Source organism: Heterodontus francisci, chromosome 24 (assembly GCF_036365525.1).
Source record: "Heterodontus francisci isolate sHetFra1 chromosome 24, sHetFra1.hap1, whole genome shotgun sequence".
NCBI classification, from domain to species: Eukaryota; Metazoa; Chordata; class Chondrichthyes; order Heterodontiformes; family Heterodontidae; genus Heterodontus; species Heterodontus francisci.
Genome location: NC_090394.1, coordinates 67,470,303 through 67,488,840, shown reverse-complemented (window position 1 = coordinate 67,488,840; position 18,538 = coordinate 67,470,303). Strand labels below are relative to the sequence as shown.

General features: G+C 40.5%; 1 protein-coding gene across 6 annotated transcripts in view; it reads right to left on the bottom strand.

The window, feature by feature from the left end:
- The window catches only part of LOC137383484 (RNA exonuclease 5-like), a 42,111-nt gene that overhangs the window by 12,062 nt on the left and 11,511 nt on the right, over positions 1-18,538 (bottom strand). For all 6 annotated transcript variants that reach the window (XM_068056468.1, XM_068056467.1, XM_068056471.1 and 3 more), the window contains exons 3-13: positions 17,170-17,285; positions 15,387-15,513; positions 13,117-13,210; positions 12,398-12,565; positions 11,846-11,934; positions 9,667-9,782; positions 6,891-7,029; positions 5,387-5,481; positions 4,600-4,702; positions 2,565-2,731; positions 84-204 (exon numbers count right to left, since the gene is read on the bottom strand). In XM_068056468.1, coding sequence (XP_067912569.1) covers positions 84-204; positions 2,565-2,731; positions 4,600-4,702; positions 5,387-5,481; positions 6,891-7,029; positions 9,667-9,782; positions 11,846-11,934; positions 12,398-12,565; positions 13,117-13,210; positions 15,387-15,513; positions 17,170-17,285 — 1,335 coding nt within the window. The remainder of the gene's footprint in view (positions 1-83; positions 205-2,564; positions 2,732-4,599; positions 4,703-5,386; positions 5,482-6,890; positions 7,030-9,666; positions 9,783-11,845; positions 11,935-12,397; positions 12,566-13,116; positions 13,211-15,386; positions 15,514-17,169; positions 17,286-18,538) is intronic.

Here is an 18,538-nt window from a genome sequence, read left to right as displayed (position 1 = left end):
TATAGAATCATGGGTAGAATTCTGAGAGGTTTTCTTTGGACACAGAAACCTGGTTGAACAAGTTATGGCATTACACCACTTACCTCTTTATCTGTTTTACATTCAATTTTATGCCATGCTTCTTGGTGTATCAACTCCTTCATTGCTTTCTTCGTGCCTAATAGCACTGCTTTCTGATCACCCATACACAACATATTTAACAAGCTAGACAGCAAAAAAGATATTCTTGTTATACACGTTGCACATCAATTACTGTCCATCTCTAAAAAGGTACCAAGAACATTAAAGGATTTTTATTGCAGATGGGAGTTAAACTAGTTTGTTTTGCGTATAATACACTGCAGCATATAACTTTTCATTTTAACAAAAACTTGTCTATATTGGATGTTAAGCCCATATATTAATTTCCTCAGATTTTATTGCTCTGATGTCTTCTGTTGACACAAGATGTGACAGAATCCAACTACCAAAAAAGTTAGAGATATCATAAGCACCAAGCAAACAGCTACCAAAATAAACCTCATCTCATTTAAAAGGTGCCTGAATGTGCACCTGAAGTGCTGTAACCTGCAGGGCTACAGACCAAATACTGGAAAGTGGGATTAGGCTGGGTGGCTTCTTTTTTCCAGCCGGCGCAGACACAATGGGCCAAGTGGCCTCTTTCTGTGCTGTAAACATTCTATGATTCAAAATTATGGTTGCCATTCATCGGTTTTATACCAGAGAGTCTGGTTTTCACGTGGTCTGTCCCCTGTCCGGTACCCGATTTGAGCCAGACATTTTATTGCCCAGTATTTTTATTTTGAAGCGCCCAGCCTTAGGGAAACATGTTAAATCGAAATTATTGGTCTTGCCTATGCCTGTGAAAGCCTGGCCCAGGGCCACCGTGAAGATACTATCAGGCCTATCCATGCGAGCGTCCTTATGATGTCTTCACTCTGCGACACTTGTGCCGCGACTAACATAGATGTAGTGCTACATTGATGCACACTGCTCTTGAATAGCTGCCATGAGGAGAGACACAACAGCAGCCTGATAAAAACTCTCCATGTCTGTCTGTGCCTTGCTCAACCTGGATATTGCTGCTCATAAAATGGATCAGGTTACTAGGCAGTCTCAACAACTCTACACACATAAAGCATCATTCAATTTTTTTCAACCTGCTTTAGCTCCAAGTTTCGTTATTAGCTGGAAATATACAAGCTTCTCAAATTCAGCTCGCTCTAAGACACTGGGTCTATTATGTAAGGTATTCAATTATTTCAGCAAAAGGGTTGAATCAAGTTATTAGTTTTAATAATTTATTTTAATAAAAAAAGTGTGCAATTGAATGTGTGCAAAGGGGTTGACAGGGGTGTCCGTATTCCTGAAGTCTGTCAGTAGCCACCCTAACCAAAATGTTTCTTAGATTTTTCACAGTAGATGAAACGTAAATAATGCTTTATAGGGTACATTTCTATCAGACACTATGCACAAACATTTCTTTGTAGTATAAATTACACTTAAAACCACAAAAAGACTAATAAAGGAAACAAAGAACATTATGAACAACTATTTTATCGAAAAACTAAATCATTAGCTATATTAAGGAAGAATAAAGAAGTATTACCATCAACTTTTACGAGCTATACTCAGTGCTAACACTTGAAAGGCTGAATGCCAACAGTAATGATCAAGTAGCAAGAAGCAGCAAGTAAGGGAACAAGTTGCAGATTGTTAGCATTTATTATTTAATGCTATTATAGGAAAGAATAGTAATATAACCATTCTCTTAGGAGAAGGGTGGGAAGGGGGTGGTCATGGTAATCATGATCTCTCTGGGGTCAGGGCTGCTGCAAGATGACATACATATCCATTAACCTGATATACAACCAAGCAGCTCACTAACAGAACCTGGCAGGATAGACCAATCCCTGGGGGGATTGGGATTCATTGCATTCGGCCCTAGATATCACTGCCCTAACGGGTAAGGTCGTCCTAGCTGGACAAGCAGCAGGGACTTTACCAACGGTCTGTTGTGCAACTTTAGCTAGATGAACTCTAGCAGTACCCCTGCACACATTTAGGGGGTCCCCAAGTTGTCTGTTGCTAATCTGTACCTAAGCTCTCTGGACTTAGGTTAGAAGGGCATGTCCCTATGGGGTGAGTGTGTGCACTTTTTATGAAGCAAACAGAAATCTTCAGATGTAGACTTCTCAGCATCTTTGTTAGTAGAAGATGGGAATGGGTTTCTGTGCATGTCAGACACCCAGATGACCAAAATGAATGCTATATACATTGGTTACTGGATTGCTCAGATCTTAACAGTAAGGAGCTAGTATTGCAATTATACAATTCCTATGGAAGCAAAAGTAAATATTTAAGTAGGGGGAACTCCAAAAAATGATTTTAGCAGAAATTTATGTTATCCAAGAGTCCTCCCCTACAGAGCATGTGGCATTGAAAGATAGTGCAATCAAACCCAAGAGAATTCCATTTGATACTGTTAGAAAAACTCATGGTTTCTCAGTGCACAGTAACCTAAATAAGAATTCTTTAGAAGTGATAAAATGTCATGAACTAACCTGTTATATTGAATGCATGTCCTGTCTTGAAATCCATCCACCCCTCTGTAGTTTGTTTTCAGGTGATTGGATGACCTGTTCACCTGACCTCTGTCCTCGGGCTGGGGTGCGAAATTGTCTCCTGTTGGCTCTTTAGCTTGGAAATTTTCCAGGTTCAGCGTTGCTACCTGTAACCAAAGCATTAGCTGAATATTAATGAACTGCACCTAATGCACAAATAGGTAATCAAAAAATATTGGGATGAGTACAAGAAGATGATTTCATTAAAAAAAATCAGTTTATCCAGTGGAGGTGTTAAGTGAAACTGCACTTCTGAGTCAGTTTACATTCACTACAATTTATTTAAAATACTATCAGTCTCCCAGCAGCTGCTGGCAACGACATTGTCAGAGTGCTCAGCAAAGAGACCGTTTTAAGAAGCTAAACAATGAGACATTGGCAGTACTAAATTAACATTAAATGTGGATACTTTAGGACACAAATGCATGTATTTGAAGCAGAAGGTTAGTAGCGACTAATTCTGTGAAACACAAGTTAACAATGATTGTCCCAAAATTAAGAAATGCTGCTGCCACCCAAGCCACTGTAAGCTGCAAATCACAGCTGGAATGAAAATGGGATAGGAGGTTTACTTGCCAGCCAGCATCAGACTCTTTGCAAAGGAGCTCTGTTAATGAGATCCACACCAAAATCCACATTGTTTGGATGAGTTCAGTCTCTTGGTGCTCCCTAAGGAGCAGGGGAGTGGGACTACTTTGATAGCTCTTTCACAGAGCAGGAACAGGCACAATGGGCCAAATGGTTGTCTCCTGTGCTGTAAGATTCGATGTTCTTATAAAGTGGTGCATTAGTGGTCTGGCCTGCTGTCATTGCCAGCTTCTAAAAGCAGAAAGTACATTAAAAAACTAAGTTTTGATGGATGCAGAGATATTTAAATGCATTTTGATTTCTGCCTCTGCATCAAAATAACGAAAACACAGTCACTTCTGCACATTCCCTTAGCTTCTTTACCAATCTCTTCTACAAGATTTTTGAATCTTTCAGCACCTATTTTCCAGCTGCTAAGAACTTACAGCAAATAGTGGGAATCGCTGGCATCACAATTTTAGGCAGAGCCAATGCCTGCTGCTGCCTGAAATTACCAATGTTACAATTTCTGGGATGCTTTCAAAATCATTTAAAGCCTCAAATAACTTTGGTGTTTTTAAAAGCATCTGTGGCTTCCAAAATAGAGCTAACACATTGAGCAGAATTGTAACCTATGAACCCGCACACTGCAGGGGAGGTTGGCAGCGGATCGGGAACCTGAATAATAATAGAGTGGGTTTTTCCGTGGCTTGTAAACTTAGCCACGGCATTAGCATCCCATTTCCACGTTTCCTGACCAATCACAGCAGACGGGCAAGTGTGATCAGGTCCTGTACCTGGCTGTTTAAAGCCTCAATATTTAATGGAACCCTAGCAGGGGTCACAATCAATTCATTCTGCAGTTGTCAGAATACAGAGAAGAACATTACTGATGGAGTTAGTAATTCGCACTGTGCTTTTGCCTTGTTGACCCTGGTGAGTTTCAGACAGCCCACGAAGCCAGTGCGCTGGCAGTTAAAGCCAGAATGCAGGGGTTAAATCATCAGATAATTGCCTTTCTGCATATTTAAATGGCAGACCCGCCTGTCCCATTGGGGTTTCCTGCACATCTTGAAACACGCACTGATTAAATGTGGAAGTCGGCTGGGCCATATTGGGTCCCTGACACGTCGGCACTTTTCCCTTCTTTAACACCCCCCCCCCCCCAGCAAGCACCTGCATCCATTCCTCCCTTGCAGTTTAAAATTCTCACATTGTGTTTCTTTTATGTATCTCTTTCATACGTTTTAAAATTAAAAGTGTGAAGTTTTGCTTGCAAATTGTGCTCATCAATGGCAAGCACAATGCCAGCATCAAGTCTACAAAATGAAGGCGAGAGAATGCTGCTACTGACTCGAGACTAACGCCTAAAGTCTTTGTTTATTATATAAATAATTTATTAACACACCTTCATGGGTCCCTGGCTGATGAAATACTGAGCCAATTCCAGAGCTGCTCTTGCGTCTTCAGATGCATCATGACCAATCCTTTCTTCTGACTGAATTTCCCTCCTGTTTGGGAAAAATTATCCACTATGAGATAGATTTTGAAAAAAACATGTATACAGTCTTAGTTCACGTAAGTATTTAGAACACCAGTATACAAATTACATATTCTACTATGGAGGAGTCTTAAAGCTTTAAAGCACTTCTGATACAGTTGGTGAAACTCAAAGATAATATACTAGCTCTGAAGCTCCTATGCTGGTTACTGGGAACTGCCTGTAAGTTGATTACAATGGTTTTATAAGAGAGAAGTGTTTGAAGAGAGGGAACCATTTACAATGTTGACAGATATGGGGGGCCAGGAAGGAAAGATCTGCACTCAGAGGAGTTTTATGAGAATGAGGTTATGAGAGTCAGAAATAGATTTCATTTGAGAAGCATTTAAGAACAGGGGGACTGTAAGCTTTTCCTAGACAGATGGGTTGAGGAGTTTTTCCCGTCTGTATCCATATTATGGTCCTGTGTTTCATCTACAGTGCAAAGCCAGACTCAGCATTGACATCAGTGAAGGTATTATGTTTCCAGAAACATGGATACGTCTTTCTCCTTTAAAAAAAATCTGATGCAAACGTCCAATTAGTAATAGTGATCATAATTTTAAAAACACATTCCATTCAAAGTGTTCATCAGTAGTTAAGAATCACTAAGTGCCTTCTCTGCTCCATTTGAAAACAAGCTTAATTATCTCACCCCAGAACGTTTTTTACCAAAACCTTCAACTTAAACCTTCGACCCAAGCCTCTGGCAAAAAGCAGTGATGTGTCAATAACATTTGGATGAATCACCTGCAAGAGAAATGAATTGTACTCAATTACTGAAGTAGCATGCAAAATATAAATGGCAAAAAGTTATAGCGAATGATATCAATTCATGGACTAATCCCATTTCCATGCAACACCTGCTTTGGTTACAGCAGACTGCATGCGTCAACACAGGATTGAAAGTGACTGCTTAAAGCCAGTTTGTGGTTTTGAAATCAGTGCTATTAAGATCAAGGAACATTATCTAGTGAAACTCCACAAAAAAATGTTCCAACAGAAATAAAAATACCTTGTAGAAACAAAATAAAACACAATTTCTTCTTGTATGCGTATCTGACCCTATCAAAGCAAAGCCACAGAAGGTTAAGGATTATGCAATGATTACAACATGTTATCTATTGGGCATACTCATGGATCACAGTATATATATTACTTTAATCTACTTTAATCTTAAAATAGATTTGATCTGCAAGGTTACAAGAGCATCCTCTGTCCTACCTGAGTGATTCTTCCTTTTCCTACAGCTTCATTTACAGACTGATAAAATGCCAAGTTTTGATGGCAATTTGTTGCTTAGGGTTGAATTACTTGGGAACAGATGACACTGCGGCTATCCAAGATAATTTTACTAAGAGATTTTAAGAGGGAGATTTTGAGGCCTCCTGTCTGGTGCAAACAGGATGGTAGCTCCCCGAAAATACTAGGGAATAATTCTTCACCCCATTACTGCCATTGCTATGGCCACTGCAATCTTCCCTGGACCTATCACTGGATGGTAGAGTCAGGCGGCAGGCCCTTTTAGTATATGAGTCAGGGCCCTAGACATAAATAAGAGCCAGTCTGCCATTTCAGCATGGTACAGTCAGCATAAGCTGGCGGCAAAGCCAATGAGATAAGTTTTACCACATCTTTGTGGGGTCGGGAATGCAGTTCTGTGTTCCACAAAACCCAGCCTGGGCCACTGTTGCTCCAGCTTTGCAGCCCCTCCCTGCCTGCATAATCACCCGCACCTCCCCAACTCACAATCCCGACCTACTTGCTCTGGACTGGGTTGCCCCCAGGGAGATCTTTACATGCCCGCAGCTTATTGGCTGAATTCTAATGAGGTCAGGCCCTGAAAATGGCTGGGCTTCCTGCTGGTATGAAAGGCCACATTCTGACTAGCCTCCCATGGTTCTCATCGGGGTGGGGTAGAAATCTCTCTCTAAATATTTGTTTATTCCTAAGTAGAGTTTTCTCTCATCAAACTAATCTAAATTCAACCCAATTCCGAGGGGTGAAATAACAGTGTATTAACCCATTGTGTTATAAGCATTATAAAAACTCTGGATGATACATTAGGTATTTAACTATAGTCAATTCTTAAGAGACATGTTACATCAAATCCATAACAATTGTGTGTAGAAAATTACAGAGACAGGTACAATACTTACTTTCAGAGCTTTCAAGTCATTGTTTAAAGAATGACCCACAAGCACAGCATCACTGGGTAAGATCTTCTTCAGCTTGGCTTGAACATCCTTCAGCTTTGTTTTCACTGGCATCAGCATCTTCCTAGTAATCCCAGAGAACCTGAATATGCGATTCGTGACACTGCTGAACTCCTTCAATTTCATGAAGTTTTACCATAATTACAAAATTTAAAAAAAAATCAAACTTTCAAATACACAGTTTTCGCTTGGAATTTAGCCAAAATATTTATGCACTATTAGCACAATTTTCATTATTATGCATACCAGTTTCTTAATTGCCTTAAGATTCTACTTTAGAACAACAAAATAGAAACATTTATATAATTCTGAAAAAGAATCAATCTAATGATAACCCATACCTCTGAGGGCTAATGTTAGAGACATTGGGCTAAAGTTACCATTCACTGGTTATATTATTGGCAAATTTGAGGGAGCTTTCACAAAAAGAATCAATAACATGGGGCTGTGCTGCAGGCTAAAATTAGATGGAAGGAGTTTTGAGTTCATGAAGGAAAACAGCAGCAAGAGTTTAAAGATGATTTTATTCCAGTCCATGCAGTCACTAGAACAAATCTAATAAAATAGGCAATTTTCAACATGGTTGTCTATTTAACATTACATCACACAAATTAGTAACGTCAAGCAGAACCTAACTTTGGAGATGCTCTGACTCTGCTTATATTAAAACAGTTGGGATGAGTTCAATGGGTTTTATTTATATTACATATTAAAATCCAATAACATTCTGTACAAGGCTGTATTCCTGGTTGATAGGTGGCCCATTAATACTTTAGCTGTACCATTAAAATGACAGATTGCACAGACTGACTTTTGCATACCCACTGATTAGCTTCAGTTTCATGTAATCCATGAAGCACATTAATGTCACATTAGAAAAACATATAACATTTCTGACCCGAGAAGTAATCTGCCTAGCTTCATGCTTGTCTTCTGCCAATTACCATTATAAACACCCGCACATGAAGACAAACATTTTACTATCAAATACTCAAACCCATATCAAACATGTCTGCATTCCACAAAATCACTGGTCAAAATAAACTGCCCTTACAACCACTATAATACCAAATACCCCTGAATTGATGCGAGTAATTCAGCTACTCCCCACCCCCTCGATCCTATGACAATGAAGGAGCTTGCATTTATATAGCACCCTTCACAACCTCAGGACTTTCCAAAGTGCTTTACAGCCAATGAAGTACTACTGAATTGTAGTCACTGTTGTAACTTAGGAAACATGCCTGCCAATTTGTGCACAGTAAGCTCCCACAAACATCAATGTAATGTCCAGAGAATCTGTTTTTAAGTGATGTTGGTTGAGACATAAATATTGGCTAATTCATCATGGAAAACTCCCTTGTTCTTTTTTGAAATAGTGCCCTGGAATCTTTAACGTCCAGATCAGACAGGGCCTCGGTGTAACGCCTCATTCAAAAGACAGTACCTCCTATGGTGCAGCACTCCCTCAGTACTGCCTAGATTTTGTGCTCAAGTCTCTGTATTGGGACTACTCACAATCTTCTGTCTCAGAGGAGAGTGTGTTACCAACTGAGTGACACCTGAATAACATCCAGTTCACAAATATAACTCGGAACTTCATAGGAAGATAGGAACAGGAGTAGGCCATTCAGTCCCTCGAGCCTGGCCCGCCATTCAATGAGATCATGGCGGATCCAAAACCTAACTCCACATACCTGCCTTTGGCCCATATCCCTTAATATCATGTTATCATAGTAGAAGTTGTGCCACATCAAAAACCCATAAAAACATAAAAATTGTTAATCACAAATAGAAGAAGAAAAATGTGCATCAGCACACATGGGGCTGAAATTTATTTGGGCGCCGTGCTACATGGTGGCGCCCTTTAAACTCAGTGCAACGCCTGCATTCAACAGCTGCTGAGGAGCCCACGTGATATTTTGCGTGGGGCTCATTTAAATAGAAGGGGCAGAGCGGCCGCCGCCGATGATGTAGAGGGAGGAGCCTCTGCGTCCCCAGCAACGGCGTCCAGCACCATTTTTAAAGGGCTTTAAGCCCTCACCAATAAGCATAGTTTTTAAAAGGATAATAGGCATGATTTTTATTATAAAGGAAAATAAGTGATGGAGGCCTTTCCTCAACCCCCAGTGGTCATTTCAGGCAATGAAATGACCATCAAGTGATTGTTCAAATACCCAAACTTACCCCCCCAACCTTCAATCTTTTGCCCTCCAACCCCTTCCCACCATCCCCACATCCAATAAAAATTGATTTCTCTGCTCCTCCACCCCTCCCACCCTGAGAATTTTATTCCTCCCCCCCCCCCCCAACCAGGTTCTTGCCTGGAACTCCATACAGAGTTCCAAAGGCGCGCGGAGCACAAACGGAGGCCGTAATATCGGAGTAGGACAGCTGCCACCTGCAGGTAACTTTATTTAAATATTTTAAATATTCATCTAATGCTGATGAAGGGCCCACCGCCAGGCGGCCGGAGGGGGGACATGGGTGGTGGGGGGGGGTACCAAGGTCCCGCCAATAATATGCGGTGGGCCGTTCTCGATGTCATGGGTCGAGGTGGGCCTCCCCGCAGCATTTTAGCGACCCACAACGTCAAGGGGCCGGTAAAATTCAGCTCATGACATGTAAAGGGCCAGTATTTATGAAGCAGGCCTACAATATTTTAGTAAAATAATCTTATTTCAAGTATCCACTATTTATATCATAACTTAATCATTACCTGGTGAGGTAGTTGAGGATCTGGTTGTCTGGCTTCACCAGCTCATCCATCACACAGCATCCCTCTGCATTGACAATAGAGACACGAGTCAGCTCATTTCCTTTTGTAGTCAGGCACTGGAATAATTCAAATTAATACAATAATAAAGTACCTACAATTCAACAGTTTTATGTAATAACAGTAATGAAAACTACTGCAGTGGTAGAGTGACATTATTTGGACTTATTCCACAAAGTCAAGAACATAATTTAAGGTGTCAGCCTTGGCACAGTGTTAGCACTCATGACTCTGAGCCAGTAGGTTGAGTTCAAAACCCACTCCAGACACTTGAGCACATAATCTAAGCTCACGCTTCACTGCAGTACTGAGGCAGTGCTGCACTGTCAGAGGTGCTGTTTTTCGGATAAAATGTTATACTGAGGTCCCGTCTTTCACATCAGGTGGATGTTAAAAATCCCACGGCAAATTTGAAGATGATCAGGGGAGATCTCCCAGTGTCCTGGCCAGAATTTATCCCCTAACCATCAACACTAAAACAGATTATGCCTGGTCATTTACCTCACCGCTGTTTGTGCCATCTTGCTTTACATAAATTGTCTGCCACGTTTCCCAGCATGACAACAGCACCTACACTTCAAAATTACTCCACTGGCCGCAAAGGGCTTTGGTTTGCCCTGTTAACGTGAAAGGCACTATATAAATACAAGTTATTTTTTGCTAACACCACACGTTATATTGTTCTTATTATATACTTGTTAAATATAAAAAAGCTGTTGCTTTAAGTTTAAAATTTTAGTTTAGTTTAGAGATACAGCACTGAAACAGGCCCTTCGGCCCACCAAGTCTGTGCCGACCATCAACCACCCATTTATACTAATCCTACATTCCTATCACATCCCCACCTGTCCCTATATATTTCCCTACCACCTACCTATACGAGGGGCAATTTATAATGGCCAATTAACCTATCAACCAGCAAGTCTTTGGCATGTGGGAGGAAACCGGAGCACCCGGAGAAAACCCACGCAGACACAGGGAGAACTTGCAAACTCCGCACAGGCAGTACCCAGAATTGAACCTGGGTCGCTGGAGCTGTGAGGCTGCAGTGCTAACCACTGCGCCGCCCTAGATTTAGTGAATCATTTTGCATTTTCGAAGTAACGCTAACATTGGTGCTTTCTACTTTTATGAGATTCCTCCATCAACCTTGTAATTGATGCTTGTTTGTTCTGAATGAAAACCTACCTACTAAAAATAACTCAACAGTGAGTGAGTGAAGCGGTACTCAGTTTCACGTGTACTGTATTTGTAGAGTGCAGCACTCAGCTCCATAAGGGTGCAGTTGGTGCCACTCTCACCCAAGTCAGAAGGTGTGGTTGGAGACTAAAGCACATAAGCTAAGCTCCCACGTCAGTGAATCACTTAGGGAATGATGCACTATCAGAGGTGCCGTCTTTCGGATTATACAGCAAACCGAGGTGGAAGTAAAAGATCTCAATGTTATTCAAACAGGAGCAGTTCTCCCAATGTCTTGATCACTATTTCTATTTCAAGCATCACCATCAAAAGGAAATTAATTGGTCATTTATCTAATTTACTTTGCTGTGTCTAAACTGGCTGTCATATTTGCCTACATAACAACAACAGTAACTGTTTCATAAATTATGCATTTTGTATGTTCTGGCATATATAAAACCTTTTTTCTTCGAAAAGAAACCTTACAAATGAAATGGTTTGGAAAAACATAACTGCCAGAAAAAGTCTGAGGCCAGGCAGGGAGCAGTTCTATATTTATGTATTAGTGGTGGCATTCTCTAGTAGTTAGCTTTCTCATTATTAAAAAAAATGAAGCAATGCATCCACACATAAGGCACCAAGAGTTGGCAAAATGTGTGCTTTGGATTCAGTGAGTGCAGTATACCTCTAAAATCCAATGGAACTACAAATGTCACATTAGGCTGTTCTTACTGCGACCAATACAACAAGCTGCATACATCGTGTGCTATAAGTTAGAAAGAGGGACAAAAATAGGGCACATTGTTTCTCTGTCATGGAATTTTCTCCGTCATGGAATTTTCTCCAAATGAACCAAAATTCTGGGCTCTCAGGCAGTTTGTTATAACGTGGTCTTGCGCCCACTCATAACTGTTGTGGACTTTAAACAGGAACAGTAACTTACCATTTCACAGTCTAGGCCCAACAATGGACTGTTGTCAGTTACTTTAGCTGTGCATCCACTCTGGACAAATCCTTCGGAACCAGGAACACCTAATATATTTTAAAAAAGAAAGTATGGGACATATTTAGCACAATGGTTACATAGCCAAGGCAGCAAAATAAATCCATTTTACATCTGTGGTATATGTATTACGATATAGTAAAATAGTTAAGACTGACCATATAATTCCTTAACATTCAACATCTTTCAATAGAATTAGAATATGTAGGCAAAGGATAGATCCAATAGCTAAAGCAATTTATAGACAGGTTTCCTGTTTGTCATCTTGCTCACGTCACCAAAAAATTATCTAGCTATCAGGCTCCAGTGAACATAATCTCAAGGTCATGAGGTGCTAAGAATCGAATTATGAAAGTGATCTAAATGCAGAAACTGAAGTAGTCAGGATAAGGATGGGAGGGACCCAAAAACATAACACAGGTATTGTTTCAACATTACAGAACGACTAATTGGGCAAGGGTGTGTTCAGCTGTGTACGAGAAGTATACTGACCTACAACAGGATAATCATTCTTAGTCAGCTCTTCTTTACTCAGCAAGTAACTTGTCAAGCCTTGTTTCTTTCTGCCATATTTAATAATGATGGGATGATTGTCAGGATGTGGTGGCCTGCAGCTATTATTCTCTGTCATAAGGTAATGGCCATTCACTACAGGGGTGCCTGAAATAAACAGAAAAATGTTATTTTTCTTTTTCTTAAATAACAGAAATCTATCCATCTGCTTTTTCTCACCTCCAGCCTCTGCATTCCACTCCAAACCAGCTTTAAGCCCACCTGTGATATTTATATTTAATTTGAAAATATTTACACCTGTTTGGGTCCACTCTAGATATCATTTTGGATATAATGGTGCTGGTCACTTGACCATAAGCAGTTTGTATACCTTACATTCAGGACTGTGCATGTACAGACCAATATCTAATGATACAATAGTGTAACCCAGGATTGTAAGAATGTGATCTGAACTAGACATGTGCCTTCACATATACTTCTCCAGTTTGTTCAAAGTCAGACTGGCAAGATGAGGCCAGGTACAAATCAAAAACCTGTTTTATTTCAGATAGCAAGTGAACATACAGACAAGAGCCAAAGCAGATTACGCTGAGTCAGCTCGATCTCACTTCTCACCTCGAAAACAGAAGGAAAAAAAAACATGTGCCCTGATCATTTTGTGTGCTGACTTATTTGTTTTTTTGTGGTTATGTCATTACCATTGACCACTGGAACTTTGTCTTCTGGAGGCAATTTCTCAGTTCCAAAAATACGAAGCAGAAAATCATCAGGAGGCGGAGGCATGCTAAATCTCTGTAAGTAAACAGAAAGATGAATAAAAACAGTTGCTGCATTAGTTGAACAACAATGGAAAATAAATGTGACCTTCTAAGTAGTGGGACATTCTACAACAAACTGTTCATTTTACTGACACAAAGTAGGCTGACTTTTCTTTGAGAGCATGATGGTGTACTTATCCAAAGATCACTGAAGGCAGCAGCACGGGTAGATAAGGTGGTTAGGAAGGCATATGGGATACTTGCCTTTATTAGCCAAGGCATAGAATATAAGAGCAGGGAGGTTATGATGGAGATGTGTAAAACGCTAGTTAGGCTACAGCTAAAGTACTGTGTAGAGTTCTGGTCACCACACTATAGGAAGGATGTGATTGCACTGGAGAGGATGCAGAGGAGATTCACCAGGATGTTGCCTGGGCTGGAGCATTTCAACTAAGAAGAGAGACTGAAAAGGCGAGGATTGTTTTCCTTGGAGCAGAGAAGGCTGAGGGGGGACATGATTGAGGTATACAAGATTATGAGGCCCATTGATAGGTTAGATAGGAAGAAACCTTTTCCCTTAGCGGAGGGGTCAAGAACCAGGGGGCATAAATTTAGGATAAGAGGCAGGAGGTTTAGAGGGGATTTGAGGAAAATGTTTTTCACCCAGCGGATGGTTGGAATCTGGAACACACTGCCTGAAGGCAGGAGGTAGGAACCCTCACAACATTTACGAAGTATTTAGATGAGCATACAAGGCTACGGGCCAAGTGTAGGAACATGGGATTAGAATAGTTGGGTGCTGGATGGCTGGCACAGACACGATGGGCCGAAGGGCCTGTTTCTGTGCTGTATAACTCTATGATGCCTTTTTGTTAGAAAGAAATGCAACAATTTCTCTGCCGAAGGCAACTCACGCTGGAGTACGGTTCAGTGAATAGAGGCAGCTCTCTTGGCCAAGTGGTCATTCTCCATATGTGAATCTGTACAGCAAGTGTCCACAAGTTAATCTGACCATGTGGCCATCCCAGCCATGAGAAAGTCTGTCCTTACCTAATGTCCAGACTATTTTCCAGCAAAGTGCACAATATGATGATCAGGAGCAGGCACCCTGACTGATCTTTCCCCTCTGTCAGTTTTATCATTGCTATTTGTTCACTGAAGGATTTAGGTGAAATTTATATTAAAATGATGATAAGTTAAATTTAGCTCATAGAAGATCAGATTCACAACTAGCTAGTTTTTGGGAAATGTGGATCAGAAGCCAGACAAAATGACTATCTGGTGGTGGGCTTTCTGCATTTCACCTCAACTTGTGACAACGGAAATCTTTTAGACATCATCCTTGTAAACTTTCACACTCATTTCTACATGCTCAGAGGCGTTAGCTTCATATAGTCCTCATGGGACAACAGTCGAGTTTAATTGGCAGTTCAGTTGGGCAGTCTTTGAACATGATGGTGTTGTTCAGAGGTCAAGCCCTGGCTTCCCATCCATCTGGGACAAAAGACAACACATGGTCTGCACAGGTGGTCAGTTTTGAGCTGGCAAGGGAGCTAGGCCTGGAGTGAGAAATCTCTCTCTTTAAATGCAGTACAGACCTGTTCCAGAGAGGCGTCAGGCCAGCAAAGTTGCATTTAGCCCACTAACAAGGGTAGTGTGACATATTTATTGAAATGTAACATAAGTGGAAGAAAATCTGAATTACTCAACTTCAAATTCAGAGCAGACTTGTGTTCAACTCCCTTGCCCTGTCAATCTCTGTAACTAAGCTAACATCACCAATATTAGCATCAGCCACTCCTTCAGCAAAAATATTCAAAAAGGCAGGATAAACAAACTGACAAAAATTATACTTAACTGTTGTGCTTTTTTTAAAAAAAGCACAATAATGAGACATAGGAAGAATTTCTTTCAGCAATGGTGAGAATTTGGAACTTGTTGCAACATGAAGCAACTGACATAGATAGCACTGGCACATTTAAAAAGATCAATACATGAGGGAGAGGGGAACGAGGGATTTTGGGGAAGGGTGGGAAGAGGTAATTAGTGGGAGAGGCTGGTGGAGAGTATAAACACCGGCATAAACCAGCTAGGGTTCAATGGCCTGTTTCTCTGCTGTAGTTTCTATGTAATTCCCTCTTCAAATGGCTCAGAGTACATAGTATCTGAAAATGGATTTCTAAATGCAATAACTTGAACAGTGAACTTACACATCTGAACCTTTTCTTCAGCTGCTTAAATTGCAGATAGTATCTGTAGAAGTGCATCTGACTCACTCCATGTAGAACAATCACTGCTATTCCTTTAAGTTGTTTCTGCCTGTGGATCTGACACCAGCTGTAGGAACAAAATTGCACCATAGTATCTTTCTGCAGGCAAACACTTTCAATATCATCTGGAGTATTCTCAGAAACTGCACATTAAAAAGAAAGATCTGCACTATAAGTGTAAAGTATGTTTGTCCTACTTACTGACAATCAAGAGCAGCACTTTATGCGAACATACACTTTCAAGCACAAAGGTGCCTAAGTGTGCAGCCTCAACCAGACAGCTATCTATTTCCATGGTACCTCTTAGCCCCAAATATTCAGAATTCAGAAACATTCTCCAGTACATAATATTCTACTAATATTTTTTTTAAAATTATTTACAACTCCCATTCAATGGATGATTTCTGTCCAACAGGTTATTCAAATTCAGAGACAAAAGCAGAAAATGCTGGCAATGCACAGTGGGTCAATCAAGATCTACAACAGAAAGATGGGTTAAACATTTCAGATGCATCCCTTTATGGTGTGATTTATGCCTCACTAAGTGCAGTGCTATTGTAGGGGAGACGGTGGTGGAGTGGTAATATCACTGGAATAGAGACCCATGCTGATACTTGGGTTCAAATCCCACCACGGCAGTTGGAAATTAAATTCAATTAATTCACCAAAGAAAATCTGGAATTGAAAGCTAGTGTCATGGAACTATCATCGATTGTCATTAAAACCCATCTTGTTCACTAATACCCTTTAGGGAACAAAATCTGACGTCCTTACCTGGTCTGGATTACATCTGACTCCAGACTCTCAACAACAAGCCATTCAGTTGTACAACACCCACTAAATAAAAGGTGAAAACCAATAAAACTGGACAGAACACCCAGCATCGACCTAGGCACCAGAAAAGACAATGGCAAACCCAGCCCTGTCGACACTGCAAACTCCCCCTTGTGCCAAAATTGGGAGAGCTGTCCCACAGACTAGTTAAGCTACAGCCTGACATAGTCACAGTCACGGAACATTCCTTACAATGTCCCAGACACCACCATCACCATACCTGGGTGTGTCCTGTCCCACTCGCAGGACCAATTCACCAGAGGTGGTGGCACAGTGGTATACAGTTGGGAGGGGAGTTGCCCTGGGAGTCCTCAACATTGCCTCTGGACCCCATGAAGTCTCATGGCATCAGACCAAACATGGGTCTCTGATGATTACCACCTACTGCCCTCCCTCAGCTGATGAATCAGTACTCCTCCACGCTGAACACCACTTGGAAGAAGCACTGAAGGTAGCAAGGGCACAGAATGTATTCCAGTGGGGGACTTCAATGTCCATCACCAAGAATGAATAAAAGAAATGACAGCTCATCTATATTTGTGACAATTGTGTGAAAATCCTGAAAGCTTCTGTAAGGCTGTACATAACCTACTGCTTAAAAATCATTTTCTTTACAATTTCTTTGGTACTGTGATGATTATTTTACAAAACTGGAAGCAATTTTATATAGAGAGAGTGACGCTACAGAACTTACTGCACGTGGAACTAAAGGAGAATGCCAAATCTGTGCACCCTAGTATTGAGAGAAACCAAGGTAGCTGCACAAAACGTGGGATACCAGCAGCCTGGCTCACTTGAACAAAAACAAAATCGAAGCCCAATTTTAAGTGGCCTTTCATTAATGACACAGTGGGGTAGAGTTGACCATTAAACATCTGGTATACATTACCTGGGCAGAGAGCTTCTCACGTCTCCCAGTACAGCATAGTTCATTAGTTCGCACAGCTGCTCGTGAGTAATGGCACAGTGGTTACTTTCTGAGTTGAGAGTAAAAACGGAAACATCCTAGAAAACAAATATAAAAGAAACAGATTATTATTCTGGAACAGGATTTACAGAACTGTTTTCAAAATGATGAATTAATTGTTCAATGGTAGCATATAAAGAATATGCATGCTTTAAATTAAAAATCAATAATTCTAAAACAGTAAAACACTGCAACACAGAGCTTGAATTCATGCCCGTGATTCCTAATAGCAACTTCAGACTCATTTCAGTTATCCTGAGGTACAAACAGGAGCTAAAACACAGTCCTATCAGCAGGGCAGGACAATCCGAGGGAGATTTGTAGCTCCTAATCACCTATTCAAAAACAGCATGATGCAAGTAGATATAAATGAGGGGATCAGGCGAAAATATAACCTGCCAAAGGAAATCACAAATAAAAACAAAATGTAGGAAATTTAACAAAAAAGATACTATTTTGAACGATTTAAGGACTTACAGTAATGTCAGAAATACAAACATTTATTTTTATAACTAATGTCATCCATGAGGGAAAAAACTTACTCCTTTTCTTATCCAAGTGTTTTATATATAAATGAATAAGATTGCGGCCGCAAAGAATTTCAACCATGACTTGCTGGGGCTGTTTATTTTAGAAATTACTATTGAACTTATGTGCCATGGAGTGATACAGCACACTAACAATAATAAATCATATTTATATAGCACCTATAATGTAGTGAAATATCTTAAAATGCTTCACAGGAGCATCATCAAACAAAATGTGACACCGAGTCCAAAAAATTAGGACATGTGACCAAAATCTTGGCCAGAGATCGGTTTTAAGGAGCATCTTACAAACTAAGAGAGAGGTAGAGAGGTTTAAAGAGAGAATTCCAGAGCTTAGGGGCCTATGCAGCTGCAGGCATTTATTCTCATTGAATAAAATGAACAAAATCAGAGATTTGAGAAGGGTTGGAACTGTGGAATTTGGACCTGGTTTTCGACCTGCGATTGTGTGCATTGGGTGTCTCCATCTCAGTCAGGGATTGTTAAAGGGCCCAGACAGACAAAAACAGAGCAGTTCAAGTGAAATAATTAAAAATGGGTGGTGTCAATATAGAATTCACAGGGAGCTAATTGGAAGCTTAGTTTGATTAATCATCAGCAGTTTGACAAATCAGTTCAACAGAAGCCCAATTCTCAGATCAACTTCATTTAAAAAAGATGTTAACACATTACTGTCTCTTTTAAAAAATTATAGGTAGATGTTACTTGTTTGCCCCCTTTCTCCATAACACAGTCTATTCCCT